At 31.6% G+C, this 14,791-nt stretch overlaps 3 protein-coding genes across 3 annotated transcripts; 2 read left to right on the forward strand and 1 right to left on the reverse strand.

The window, feature by feature from the left end:
* The first annotated feature begins 724 nt into the window (after positions 1–724).
* Positions 725–4,859, forward strand: LOC113402007 (uncharacterized). The gene is made up of 2 exons (XM_026642103.2): positions 725–942; positions 1,072–4,859. The coding sequence occupies exons 1-2, from the start codon at positions 886–888 to the stop codon at positions 4,840–4,842; spliced, it is 3,828 nt and encodes a 1,275-aa protein (XP_026497888.2). The 5' UTR covers positions 725–885; the 3' UTR covers positions 4,843–4,859.
* An 845-nt stretch (positions 4,860–5,704) lies between these two features.
* LOC113401998 (uncharacterized) lies at positions 5,705–9,504 on the forward strand. The gene is made up of 10 exons (XM_026642094.2): positions 5,705–5,735; positions 5,803–5,934; positions 6,302–6,413; positions 6,621–6,764; positions 6,919–6,974; positions 7,480–7,569; positions 7,639–7,730; positions 7,835–8,120; positions 8,967–9,154; positions 9,280–9,504. The coding sequence occupies exons 1-10, from the start codon at positions 5,705–5,707 to the stop codon at positions 9,502–9,504; spliced, it is 1,356 nt and encodes a 451-aa protein (XP_026497879.2).
* Positions 9,505–10,438: 934 nt separating this feature from the next.
* LOC113402005 (amelogenin, X isoform-like) lies at positions 10,439–11,623 on the reverse strand. The gene is made up of 3 exons (XM_026642100.2): positions 11,503–11,623; positions 11,210–11,365; positions 10,439–11,121 (listed from the first exon to the last, which is right to left on the reverse strand). Exons 1-3 carry the CDS (start codon positions 11,506–11,508, stop codon positions 10,540–10,542), a joined length of 744 nt encoding a protein of 247 aa, XP_026497885.2. The 5' UTR covers positions 11,509–11,623; the 3' UTR covers positions 10,439–10,539.
* Between the last annotated feature and the right edge of the window lie 3,168 nt (positions 11,624–14,791).

A 14,791-nucleotide genomic window follows, 5' to 3' on the forward strand; every position in this document is an offset into this window, starting at 1 on the left:
AACGTACTTTATTGGGATGGCGTTGAATCAATGAATATGGCTTTAGAGATATCGTATCGAAAGTGTTTTCCTGTGTGGGATGGATGATACTAATGTTAATAAACTGATTACAGTTGTCACGGTTTATACAGGCTGATTTAAAGTTTATTTTACTGTAGTTATTTGTGTTAAATAATATTGATACGCAGAGTAATTTGAGTTGTAGTTATTCAGCGTTGAGCCACCAAGGACTTATCAGATTTTTTGCTAATGATAAGCAGGAATCTCGGAAAGTACATAAGCAGAAACAACATCCTGCAGGATCTCACGCAGGTCTGTATCGGGTTGTCATTCTATTGGACGATGACAGTTAGGGGTTAGTTGCATTTGCTTTTGGGCAGACACTTATGCAATGTTGATAAGTGAGAAAATATAATAGAACTTCAATGACACCTCTGGTTATTAATAAAAAAAATCTTACACCAGAACATCTAGAATCAACTAGGATGACTGACAAAATAAAGAAACGTGCTAGCGAACCCCTTACTTATATACTTTCAAGAACTAAAGTAATATAAAAAAAAAACTACCTGTCTTTGACTAAATTATAATCCACGACACTAACAAAATACGAACTACTTCAAAAAAAACTTAAAACAAAATAATTACTTTTCTTAATTGAATACGTTTGAAAAAGTCACTTCGAATTTAGTTTTACTCTTGTACATAAATAAAACTCAATAGAACGCCATGTATATTGTATACATAAACATTCAGTATATGACTGAAAGCCTACAAATAAAACTCAGATTGTTTTTTTGCGGGATTGAACACTGTGGTTTTATTATTTTGGAATCAATAAGTATAAAGAATTTATACCATTAACATTAAATGTAATCTCTCGAAATGTTTAGTGTAATCTTTAGTTTTAATTTATGTTTACTGTTTCATTTCGGACTACAGGTAAATAATATTTTTTACCTATAACTATTTGTATACAGGGGATATTTATTAGAAATTCTTAAATTACGATAAAAGTTTGATAATTTGAATTAACTTTTTTTATAATTCTTATTTTTCGGTAAATTGCAGATCTGTCCTGAAGAGATAACTGCTACTGGAATAAGTGTCAAATGGGAAAAAAGTGTACCAGCAAATAATGTAATATCAGATCCTATTTGCTATGATAATGACCGCCTAATAACAAGAAATTGTGTCGATTCGAAATGGGAACCACCTGCAGCAACGCTTAATCCATGTTTACAGGTTGTAAAGTATTACAATCTGTCATCTTGTCCACCAGGCTTCGATAAAATATCAAAAAACAACAATGACTACTGCTACCAAATCAAGCAATCGTCCGCGTGGGATTATCCATGTTTGAAAAGTGGCGGTGCTTCTGTTATTACAGACTTGAGTGATGAAGATGCAACCTCTTTATTAAGTTCTCTTAATGCTAAAAATATTTCACGTTATTTTTGGTTACCAGCCAAACGTGCAAAATTTTTTGGCCCAGTTCAGTGGTATATCCCAGGACCAAAATGGGGACATTCTGTCGAAACTAACAATATTTTGAAAATTCAAACATCTATATTGAAAAATTGCTTATTACTTGATACGGAACAAGGAATTTTAGTGACAGAAACATGTACGGAGAGTTATCACAATTTATGCTTTTATATAAATAATATGAATTATCCAGCAAAATGTCCCGAAAATTATCACTCTGTGAGGTACATGCCCGATGAGGGAGTTTGCCTTGGAATAGAGCAATCTTCAACAGATCTAACTTTTGATGATTTCATACAAAACCAAATTTGTAAAACACCTATGGGCAGTCATGACAGTAACGACTTAACAAAGTTTATATTTAAGAAAATAGCCGAGATAAATAATTTACCTAATAGTGTGTGGTGTTGGTTTGCTTCTGCTAATTTAAACCAAGGGGATAATAGTACAAATATATTATATCCTGAAAATTATGTGGCAATAAATAATATTGGCACTTTAAGTTTAATTAATGCTAGCTCATTAATTTCTCTTCCTTGTATGGCTTGCCAAACAGAAGTTATCTATGAAAAAACAGAATTAATATTTGAATACAATGATGAAAACAAAGTAATGTACCTTACAATATATTTTCCTTCTGGTCTTTGGAAATATGATCAGTATGATCGTGGTATTCAGTGTTTTTCGGATGCAAAAGGATTTGTAAAAGTAATCGATATTGATGACATGCCTTTTTTTGAAATTCAGTCTACTCGATATAACGCAGTAGGTGACACTGTAGATATTGACAAAATTGTTTATGCAATTCACCTTATCACAGATAGAGCGGCGCAATACTGGTGTGAGGGGCACACAAAAGATTTCTCTTTGATTAAAACAGACAAACTCGTTGTCAATCCTCAAGGCGATGAAGTTCACGTTTTCTCACTCGTAATAAAGGTTTATGTTTCAACCGTTGATATCCAAAATATGCTAGATACAGTTAAATATAACTTATGCTCAAATATAACATCTATTTTTGGAGCTAATAAAGTTCTGTTAATGGAATATCTTGAGTACACTTCAAATTATTTGATGGTATTGTTACATATGGATGTAACTATAAACAACGTATACGACGATAACTCATGCAATATTCAAAGTACCTTCAAAACTTTAAACAGTATTGCTCAGAGTGAACTGCCGAAATATAATTATATTTTAGTAAATATTTCAAGTTCTATGTACTGCTTACCAACGAGATCTGTTGATAATTCCCTTCAATTGAAATGGGAATTAACAGCGATCGGACATATAGCGGCCCCAAAAGAATTTTGCTTGCAAGAAAATGGATTACCAGTAAAAAGGCTATGCGCCGGTTCATATCTACTGGGAAGCTATTGGGATGATGTGGAAGGAGTTTGCAATAAAAACTACCAACCATCTGATACGACCACTTTTTTATACAAATTTGTAAAGGGGCAAATTCCCGAAACTGACACTTCGCGCTTTCTTACTGACGGTCTTGGTTTTGTTTTAGGAGATGTTAATATTATTATTCCAGCAGATATTTATTATTTATCAATGTCCTTACAACACGTTCTACATATTGCGCAAGAAAACCAATCTTCTGTAGATATGGGAAACATTGAAAATATAGCGTGGGTAATGGATAGACTCATGGATCTCGATAATAATTACTTGCGATTAGCTCAAACGCTTAATTCGAGTAATGTTATTTTAGATTCCGTTAATAACATAATTGAGATTCTGTCTGAGAGAAGTGCATATGTGCCCGATAGTCTTATATCTAGAAATCAAAATGAATTCGATGATTACTATCAACTTGCAGTTCAACCACAATACGTATTACAAATTTCTTATCCGTGGATAAATAACATAAGTGGTTTAGCAGTTATTAAAAATTCAGGAAATAATAAATTTACTGATATGGAAATCCAACCTTTATTTAAAAATACCAGCTTAGAAGACATTTTATCACTTGAAAATCTCGAAATTGCTACTTGGCTACCGGACAAAGTACTCAACACTTTAAAATTAAGTAAAAATGAAAGTAATAATGAAACAGAATTCAATAATGAAGATGTACATATAATAATAAGTGTTTTTCACAATGATGCAATATTTCAGGAAATAGATATTGACAACTATAAAGTCAATAGTCGCATCATAGGAGTTTCGATACCAGGTTTTGTTTCAAATTTGGAAAAACCAATGCCCTTAATATATAAAAGTTTAATGCCAACCGTTCAAAAAAGACTTTGTGGTTATTGGGATTTTCAAAATAATGAAGCCAGTAATGTTCCAGGATTTTGGTCTAATAGAGGGTGCTATTTACGAAAACGGATAAATGAATTATCTTTTTGTGAATGTTATCATTTAACACATTTTGGACAATTACTAGATATCAGACGTGGCAAAGACTCAAATAACACTGACGATATGAAAGTCCATGACAAACCACTCAATATAATTTCCTTGGTAGGTAGTTTCCTATCATTACTGGGTATAATGGGTATCTGGATCACGGCAACAGTATTTCACACATGGCGAAAAAAAGCTGGAACGAAGGTTCTATTGCATCTTTCAGCTTCTATTGCATTACCCCTTTTATTTATGATTGTATTTAATTTAGACAACAGTATATTTGCAGATTATAATGAAACATCAAAAGTTTCCGATCGATCAAAAATTCTGTGCATTACTTTAGGAGCTTTATTGCATTATTCTGTTTTAGCAAGTTTTATGTGGATGTTAATAACTGCAGTCTTACAATTTATTAGATATGTGAGAGTTTTGGGAGTATATCGGCCCTCTAGATTCATGATTAAATTCACTCTTATTGGATGGGGTATTCCGCTCATACCTGTAGTCATTGTATTAGTTTTGGATAAAGATAACTATATACCAAAATTACTAACGGCTAGGGATTATAAGTTCTCTATTTGTTATCCTAGCGGATTTTATTTATTCGTCAGTGTAATCGTGCCAATCTGCATTGTCTTGTTGATAAATGTTACATTGTTTATTTTGGTTATTTATGCTATTTCTAAAGGTCCTGACGGTAAAATTAGAACGGCAGATATTGATCTTATCGGCGCGCAATTACGATTATCAATATTTTTATTCTTTTTATTAGGACTTACCTGGGTTTTTGGGATTATTTCATTTTCGCACAATGTAATTTGGTCTTATCTTTTCTGCTTAACTTCAACGATGCAAGGTTTCGTCCTATTTGTTTACTTCGTCGTATGTGACGCTCAAACGCGAAATTTATGGGTGACGCTAATGAAACCTCAGTTTCGATCTCATTCTTCAAGAGAAAGTATTACAAGCATAAGCAGTGGAGATTAATATTTTCATGGAATTAAAAATATTAATATGACTTTATTTTTTCTTGTATATAGGTAATTTCATTTGGAACCAACAAACAATTGTAAATATTTAATATATATTTCTTATTAAATCACTAAATTTATTAATTTCATGATTTGTAAAATACGTGACGTCTAGGTTATTAAAATAAAATTATTTTTGCTTTGATAAATGAAAATTGTACGTATCATATAATTTAATTTTCTTAGTAAGTTAAGTATTTTTTATTCAATTTAGTTATTGTATATTATAAAGGTAAATATTTACCTTATTATTATTTTATTATATACGTATGTATTTCTTTATTACCAAATACTTATATTACTTACTATAAGGAAGAACTGTAAGAGCTTTACTGTGGTATTTAGAAAATAAGAAACAATTTAGATATAATTGAATTTTACAAATATTGTACTTTATTAGTGACACCATTGAATAAATATATTACGCACAGTTGAGCAAACAAAACGCTTATAATTAAGTAATTAAAAACCATAATTATTTTGGTTTAAAATATTTTAAAAAACTATTTAAATATTACAAATTAGATTTAATTTATAAACTATATAATAAATCATAGAATAACAATTTTACTGTAATCTTAGTTAATTGATTAATAAAGATTTTTTTTAACGGTAAGTATGGTTTTATTTTGCTAAATAAAGTGGGAAATAATTGCCTTTGAATCACCTATACATCTCTCGTACATTTTTATTCCGTTTTGTAAGTTACATAATGTAAGCATTGTGTCACATTCTTTTAATGGTAAACAAATAATGTTTACAAATATCTTGATGATGGTCAAAGCAAAAAGTCAAACTACACAGCTAGTACACGCACGATGATCACCTTGAAAACAATCGGTCTAATTTGTGCGTATATTCAATTTTAATTATAATTAGTTTTTATAAATATTACATAATTTAATTTCCTTCTTAGTTTTGCTACGGATAGCAACGTGTATGTTGAGAGACTTTGCTACATGTCACGACGACTTCAATTTGAAGCCCCCAGACGGAGTCCTGAAAGAGCACACATTCACTTGGCTCGGCTTTGTGCAATATCTACACGGTAAGGATCAATAAACAGGAAAAAAATCTATAATTATTATAATTTATGTTAGGTAAAAAGTATTATATTGGCTTAGTATGATTTTAAAATGATACTAAACCAGAACAAAACTAAACCTTAACTATACTTAATTAATTTCTATATAATGCGTATAAAGTGTTGCTTAATTTATTTTTGGTTTTCTCAAACATACCTTATGAACCGGTGGTACCTTCACATCATCACCATTATCGTTCTTGTGTCCTTATACAATTTGTTCTGAATTATAGAATATTTCTTACTTTCACTATCTCAATTCAGAATTATTTTTTATATACAAATACATCATAAACTTATATATAATATTGCTTTAACAATATTATTTCAGTTACGACAGGATTACCGCATCATAGCAAAGCACCTCGTGTCGTCCTCATTCACAAACAGTTTTCCGTCGGCACGGCTACAGATATGCTGCATTTGCCAAAAAACTATAAGCTGTAATACATTCATAAAATATTAAATAATTTCTTGTACAATTAACACCTATAAAATTCATAACAATTACTTACAATACTTAACCGAAATGTATTAATTTGTAGCAAAGCTTTAATAAAATTAATATTTTATTAATATTAAAAATAAAAATCGCTGACTACATAAAACATGAGTTTAACTAAAGCTTTATAAGTTGTAATATTTTATAGAGGCAATGTAATATTTGGCGACTATGAAAGAGATGAGGAGGATTGTGGTTTGACTCGCTCACAGGCCAAATTGGGCGTCAAGTGTCCTCGCGCATACTTTGAAATGCCTCTTATTGAGATCAGACCACATCCTGAATATTCGAGGTAAGGCAATACACAAATAATTAATATAGTATTTGACTTAATACTTATTACATTTAAAAAATAACTTTTCCCATAGCTTTTATTAATCTCAATAGACTAACGTAATTTTTTAAATTAGTTGTGATATTTTCTGATCGAGGTCATTGATTTTCAGGTTTGGTGTAGGTAATAGTCTGGCCTTGGTGAAATTTCTTCGCCCCGTTAAATCTCGTAAGATAATTTGTTATATTTTTACATTTACGACACTTTGGTATTAACTAACTAACTTTATTATTATGACGATCTCTGGGGTCGAGTAGTGTGTACACCGGTTTTCATGCGTACGCCACGTCGAGTTGCCGGGTTCGATTCCCGGTCAAGTTGTTGTAGAAAAAGTTTATTAGTTTTCTATGTTGTCTTGGATCAGGGTGTTTGTGGTACCGTCGTTATTTCTGATTTTCCATAACACAAATGCTTCAGCTACTTACATAGGGATCAGGGTAATGTATGTGATGTTGTCCAAAATTAAAAAAAAAAATAAAAAAAAAAGATAATAATACAATTAAAGAACATCCGCTAAAATTCGAACGGCCTACTACCTAGATCGGTACTTGAAATGTCTACTACAATTATTTACAATATTGAACAATTATGTCAAACTACATATTTATTACTTATACAAGCATTATTGATATGTGATTATGCCTTTATTTATATGACTTATAATTAATTATAGATTACATGGTTCCAATTTGTTTGCCTAACTTAACTGAACGTGAAAAGAAGCGAAAGAATAAGTTTGTTTTTATGGTTGATTATCTAAGCTGTAAGTATAAAAACACTTCAATAAATATGAATTTTTTGATGAAAACAATTATTATATTTGATTTTTAAGCTGTACCGAAAGACTTCGACTCCGAGAAAATGGCTAAAAAGTCACTAAAATTGTACACCCATAAAGACTGTCGGAGACATCGGATGCGCTCCGTATGTTTTATTTTTAATTTTACAACTATTTCTGCTATTTTCCATAAATTACAAATAACGAATATATTTTTTATTATTTCCTAATATCTCAAATCGTTTAATAGCAATTAGGAAGCGAAGGTGTTACGCACGTACTTTGCAGTTCTGGTTGTGGCATTCGTCCTGGTGCTCCCATAGTCAGTCATGCTCTCGAAGGAACTTTCCAGCTCATAGGCATAGCCGCTGGTAGCGCTCCATGCGCTCGTAGATCTATGCGCAAAAGACTCAATCGAGAACCACCTCTCTACATCGATGTATATCCCTACGTGTCATGGATCATCAATTATATCTCTGCACATGTTCTACCACGACCATATCCAGAAAACTTTATGTTGATGGAAGGAGGCACAAGTAAGTAAAAAAATACAAGACATTCAAATATCGAATGTATTATTTGGTCTTTTAAAAGTCCTAGGAAAGTACCTTTTATTACGCATGGCTAAAACATATACATTTTTTACATATTTCCCTGTATATGTGTGTATCTGTAAATGATTAGCTGGACATCACATAAACAGTAAAGAATATATTAATAAATGTTTGCTTTCCTGTATTCCTTGGATATTAAAAAAATTTTTTTTTTTGTTCATTGCAATTAATTCACGTCAAAAAAAGTGATTTTAGTCTTGAGTTACTTTCATCTTTTTGTAACAATTCCTTCAAATTTCAATTTTTATTGGTGATAGGACGCGCGAAACATTTGCTGGCTTGTACAGTAGTCGTGTGGATGAATAGTAATTTTGATTAATGATATGTTAAAAGTTTTTTTTTTATTTTAAACAATAATACTAGCAAGCTTGTATTCAAGGTATTACTAATATTTTCCTCAATAATTAAATGTGAAACGTTTATTAGGTGGGACTAGTTCAGAGCCGAACCTTCGACTTATACATCAATAACCGGTTAAGAATATTGTTCAGCTTTTGATGTTGAATAAAGATACACCATTACAGGGACAAGTAAATAAGGGAAAGATATATTTATAAGACAAAAACAATAATTTGATTGACGAAAGACCATTAGGAAAAAATATCAAAACATTTATACAATGTTTTGGTAATGTGTCGAAACGGTATATGAGTGCTTTTATTTACTAGGATAAGTGAACAAATTAATTAATTGTGGATGACTATACAATAATATGTTTCAATATAATTCAATAAATAATATACATCATACTTTTTTTTTAATGTCAAGGTATAGGTATACATCGTGAATATTTGAGAGCAAGACGAAAACAGAAGTCTGGGTGGCGAGCCCGCACCTTTGTTACTGGAGACTATTGCTTTAAGAGCATGAAAAAACAAAGTAGAACGGCATTTTTCTATTCAGAGAAATTTGAAGTTAACGCTGATCCTCCGGGTAAAATGAATATCATGATCAAGGTAAATATAATAATGTTAAAAATAATTAATCGCAAAAATTATTGTAGGACATGGGTTGTATAGTCACCCTCTCTCACACGGACAAAGGTGCGGGTTACAGTATAAAATATTTTATTGTGTTGCAGGTATCCGCCGGAATAGAATGCACTATTGTTTGCGCTCGTTTGCTTCTTCCTAATCGGTTAAGCATGCCCGTTATAGAGGGGGTTGGAGGGTACAATATCTCAGTGACATTTGATACAATGTGGTTTCCATATACATTTTACTTTTCACTGGGACTGAACGGTAAGAATACCACTGAAAGAGATTTCTATAAGTGGATCGGAGAGAGAAAGCCCGGATTCTGGTAAACAGTTGTTAACGAAAAATAAATAGTAATTATTCACTTTTGTTTTATTTATACATAACAATAATTTCTCCTAATTAAGTTTTTCATGTGAATTATCTTAAATTGCTGGTCCGTTCGTATCGAAAAATATTTTGTCTTAAAATTTACTTGGCTTGCAGTAAATAGTATAGTCGGCAAACACGTTACGATTCAAATAAGCTTAAAGATAGCGAGTAAGTAGCACGTATATGCCAATCATATATTAAGGGATATGAATACCGCGAAGCACAGCCAGTCGTACTATAAAAATATTTTTATATTATTTTTTTTAAAGAAAAAATTGTTTAGTGTGCACAAGAGCAAATAAAACCATATTTTATTTTAAAACTAATATTGTAAACTTATTTAAAAGACTAATCTGAACAAGCTTATTATTCAATTCATTTTCATTGTTTTGTAAACATAATTTGTTAGTGAAATCTAACCTTCTTCTAAGTGTAATCTGTATGAATAACTAGTGATCGGAGATATATTATGTTAGATACGACAGTCTGCCTACTCAGAAGTGTTAAGCTTCATTCAACTGTCACACTATTCATTTATTTCAATCACCTTGACTTTTAGAACATTGCTTAAAAAGTAGACCATGTTATATATTCTTCCACATATCATTAAAGTGTAATTTATCATAATTAAATTTACTATTTACAAAATATACTGAAACCAAAAATTAGGTACAACTAATAATAGTAATATTCCTTATATCCCCAATGCTCTACCAACCTTGGAAGCCAAGATTTTATGTTCGTCATGCCTGCAGTTACATTGACTCACCCTTCAAACCGGAACACAAAATACTAAGTATTGCGGTAGAATATATTTAATTAAACAACTTTAATAAATAATATTTATTGTAAATATTTGCAATTTGGAGGAAGCATGGAATGAAACACGTATTTATGAAAGACATATTTTAATATACGACAGTTTACATGCCAAATTTAACAAGCATTAATGTAAAAAAATAAGAAATTGAACTATGCTATTTTATTTTAAATTACGCAGAATCCACGGTTACCGTGTCGTCGTCAACGAGACCTTTATCTGTATTATCAGCAGCGGGAAAACTAGAAGCTGGCGAAGACTCTTGAGGAAACGAAGGATTCTGTTGGAATCCTGATTGTTGAGGAGGAAAATTGAAACCTGGTTGAATGAATTGTGGGATTTGTGGATAAAATGGAAATTGTTGAGAGGCCCCAGGTATCTGAGGATATTGTGGCATATTTTTTGAGTCCAAGGATGTTTGTGAAAAGTTAGGTGGTAACTGCGGTTGAGATGGTTGTTGCTGATTAGATGATGAATCTGCTGATTCAATTACGGCTGTATCTTCATCACCAGCGGGTTGCTCTGTTGGGAGTCCTGGGCTTTGTGCTGGTGGTTGAATAGGAGCAACTGGAGCGACGGGATTGATAGCTCCAACTGGGGAAATGGGGAAACCAGGAGCAATAGGTGCAGCAGGAACCAAAGAAGGATAGACAAAGCCGTTAGGATAGTATGAAGCGCTTACGACGGGCTGATAGTTTGGCAGAGGAATTTGATAGCTCAGTTGTGGATGATAGCCGATTGGTGCTGATGGAATCTATAAACAAAGTAATTGCTTATAAAAACTAAAAATGGAGAATATATTTTAAAAAATCCTTAACATCACCTATCTAAGTTATACTTACCGCATTTATATACTGACTCGTAGAATATCCGAAGCCTTGTATTTGGGGTGGTATAATAGCCTTCACTTCACTTCGCGTGAGCGGTATCGCACCCGGCCACGCCACTGCATTGCCAGCCGAAGCTCTGGCTACCGCACACATTAAAAGCACAATAACCTGCATAAAATACCTCACATTTAAACGCATTTTTAAACAAAATTGTATTTGAAATCAAGCAATAAAAATCATATCATATATATTCTTAAATATTCTGATATATTTTACAATATTTAAAGCGTAATTCGAAGTCGTACCTTCATCTCGGAGATACTAGACTTCAGAGTACCGATATGTCTGTACACGTTTTAATCCGCAGACGATTCTTTTATACCTGTTCGAGATCACCCACTTACAATCGCAGACAGAAAGAAACTAGATATGACTCCAACTTTGTATTCCACGTTCGCATCTTGCACAATTGTAATGTACATGTAAATACTGTACAATAATAGTCACATCAAGTTACTAAATAAATTATTTTGGCAATAAGCGACATAGTTGATGCAATTTTAATGTCATATGAAAATATGCAAATATAAAAATGACAATCATTGAAAATATGAAACGGACAGCCTCTATTACGAATACGAATGGGTGTCAGATAGTCAAATAGAATTTATCACATGCATTTATTTTATCCTTTCCTTTATATGAAATACAAAAATGAAAATAATCAGTATGGATCGCCATAAATAAGCCTTCTAGTAAATTTATTTAAATAAAAAAGATATTCCTGTCTATGAAAGAACAAGGCTCGCTAGACATCCTCACTAACCGGGCCTATAGCTAGGATCTAGGATAGTTTCCAGTAGAACTAGTATATACTATTTTAGAAACAACTACTCGTTATAACATGAAAATAGTTGATCGATGTAATTTTATTTAAAAATATTTACAAATAATAATAATAAAATAAATAATATAAAATATTAGTCTGAAGTCTTCTTTGCGTCATCTCCAACATCTGGAATGAAGAACTCGACCACTTTTTGTTTATACAATGCAACAAAGATTTTAGGGACGTTATGGTGTAGAGGGTGGGCCCCGCCGACATACGCACTATCCCAAGAGTTCTTAAACATTTGAAGAAACAGCCGAAGCAATTTTAACTGTGGCATTTTAGAAGCTTCAGCAAATTTACCTTTAACAGAAAAATGTAGTATTATTGATGACATACACCTTTTTCCTTTAGATAGAAAACTAAAAGTAAATTAATATTATTAAACTGGCACATTTTTGTGTCTATACCTGCACCACTCTGTCTTTTTACTCGAATCCTTGAAATATTCGCTGGTATTTTACTTTGCATATTAATTACGTCAGATTCCATTGCTTTAGCGATAACTTGTTGCAAATTGTCAGTTTTATTTTCTTCCTGAAATTTCATTAAAATATTTTATACTTAAAAACGTAATATATATTATATATTGAGGTGAGCTGGTTTAGTGTTGTGTGCTTGTCGGTGAGAATATTAAGAGTTCAAGTCCGACCAAAAACAAATGAGGAAACCATTCTAAAAAAGCGTGATGGAAAAGTTTGCCATTAGAAATTCAACAACCATACAACAACGTATTGCCTGTTCCAATAATAGGAGGAGTAAAGTCAATTGACATTGACCTTGAATTAACAGGATGACATCGGTCGAAATCTTGAATAATCACATGCATATAGCAGATGAATTTCTGAAAAAAAGACGTTTTGAAAGGCGGAACTTTGTAAGTACAATTTAAGTGGATATAAGCAGGCAAGCGGAGTGGCGTTGTATTGTAAAAAAGATAATTTAATCAAGAACTAATTCTAGTGCATAATATAGTAAAGCTATTAGTTAATCGCATTAATTATTTAAATTAAAGGTTTTGTAGCTCTACTCGATCGAAATAGGCTGTACAGTGGAGCAGCGTGGTGGAATGAGTGTGACTTAGATAGGAATAGTTGTATGGTATTTATTCAACTTAATATTCTTAAGTGTTAAAATAGTTTATCTTTACGTGTTTAACAAAAAAAAACTATAGTCAGTGTGAAACTATATTACAACTTGCAGCAGCTGCAACTTTGTAGATGTAATGTTGATAAAAGTTTAATAATTGGTTGCATTTATCCGCCTACCTTTTGCAAGCATTGGATATGATTCCCAGTAAATAATAAAATAATCCTACCATATAAAAAAAACTATTCACGACGGATAAATAGAAGCTGAAGGTTTATATGTGGGTTTCGTTATATTGTTTTGTTGGTAAGGTCATGAAAATATGTATTTTACGCAGACATAATTGCTTGTCACCAGAGTTTATTCATTTAGTAGTTATGTAAAGTCTATAAAACTATTTAGATTACATTAATGCATACCTGTACGCGGTTAGGAGCGCCGTGTTTAACGCTCGAGGGTTCCCAGCCCTAGAACAATTTATACCTCAATCAAATGCTATCACGCACATCGAATTCTGATTATACTTTGACTAGCTGTGCTTCGCGGTATTCATATCGCTCAATTTCAATTATAGAATATTTGTTTAATACTACTTCCCTTATTTACTTTATCATAACGTATTTTTACGGGTTAGTATATACCATTTACTAGTCAAGTAATTTTTAACATAAAATATATTTACTGCACGATTGATATGAACGGACCAATAATAACATATTTGTAAATAAATGATATGTAAAGTAAATATCAAATTATATAAATACTTCATTCTGAATGTGGTGTTTAATTTGTCAATCAACAAGTAACTGTAACGCTTCTGTATTGAATAAGGGAATTTGATTTGAATTGAATGTTCGTAGTATTACATTAATAGCTATATATATAATTACTTCAATCAATATCAATAAGACATCATACCGTCTGTGCGTTAATATCAGCACTTTTAGGCTCCATCGTAGATTTGCCAGCAATTGGAATTTGCAATGCTACCCTGCAACACAAGGCACTACAAAGCAAAAAGTTAAAATGTGACAACATATTGATAAAACAACAGTCTGGACTAAACTGCACCGATACAGTAATTCTTATTCATAAAATGCTTTATCAAACAAGATGTGTTTATAAAAAAGATTTAATAAACAATATAATACTTCTGTGTTATTTATTTGAAATGAAATGTGACGGAGTAAATAATCAAAACAATGCCTCGTTGGCATGCATGTTCCTTCTTGTACATAATGCTTCATTATATTACTCGGATATCCATATTTTATGAAAAAATATTATTCAAATATTTCGTTGCTATCCAAATCTCATGTCATAAAATGACCTCATTTGGTATACTACTACAATATGAATACTGTCATACTTGTCTTATATGATTTTACAGTTGAGATATACTAACCGATAGTTTAATAAATATTGACACCTCCTACGCTGGCTACCTTAAAAATAAATGTATACAGTTACAAAATGCTTTGTCTTTTTCTTTTAAATAACTACGACAGAGGGAAATATAAATTGGTGTGTCTTTAATAGAATGTTATTGACCTTTTCAGTGAATCAATTCTCAGAAGCCTGTACTTCTAACTCCTTGCTGTGTCATAAGTTAGGAC

The sequence above is a fragment of the Vanessa tameamea genome, chromosome 2, assembly GCF_037043105.1.
Source record: "Vanessa tameamea isolate UH-Manoa-2023 chromosome 2, ilVanTame1 primary haplotype, whole genome shotgun sequence".
Taxonomy (NCBI): Eukaryota; Metazoa; Arthropoda; class Insecta; order Lepidoptera; family Nymphalidae; genus Vanessa; species Vanessa tameamea.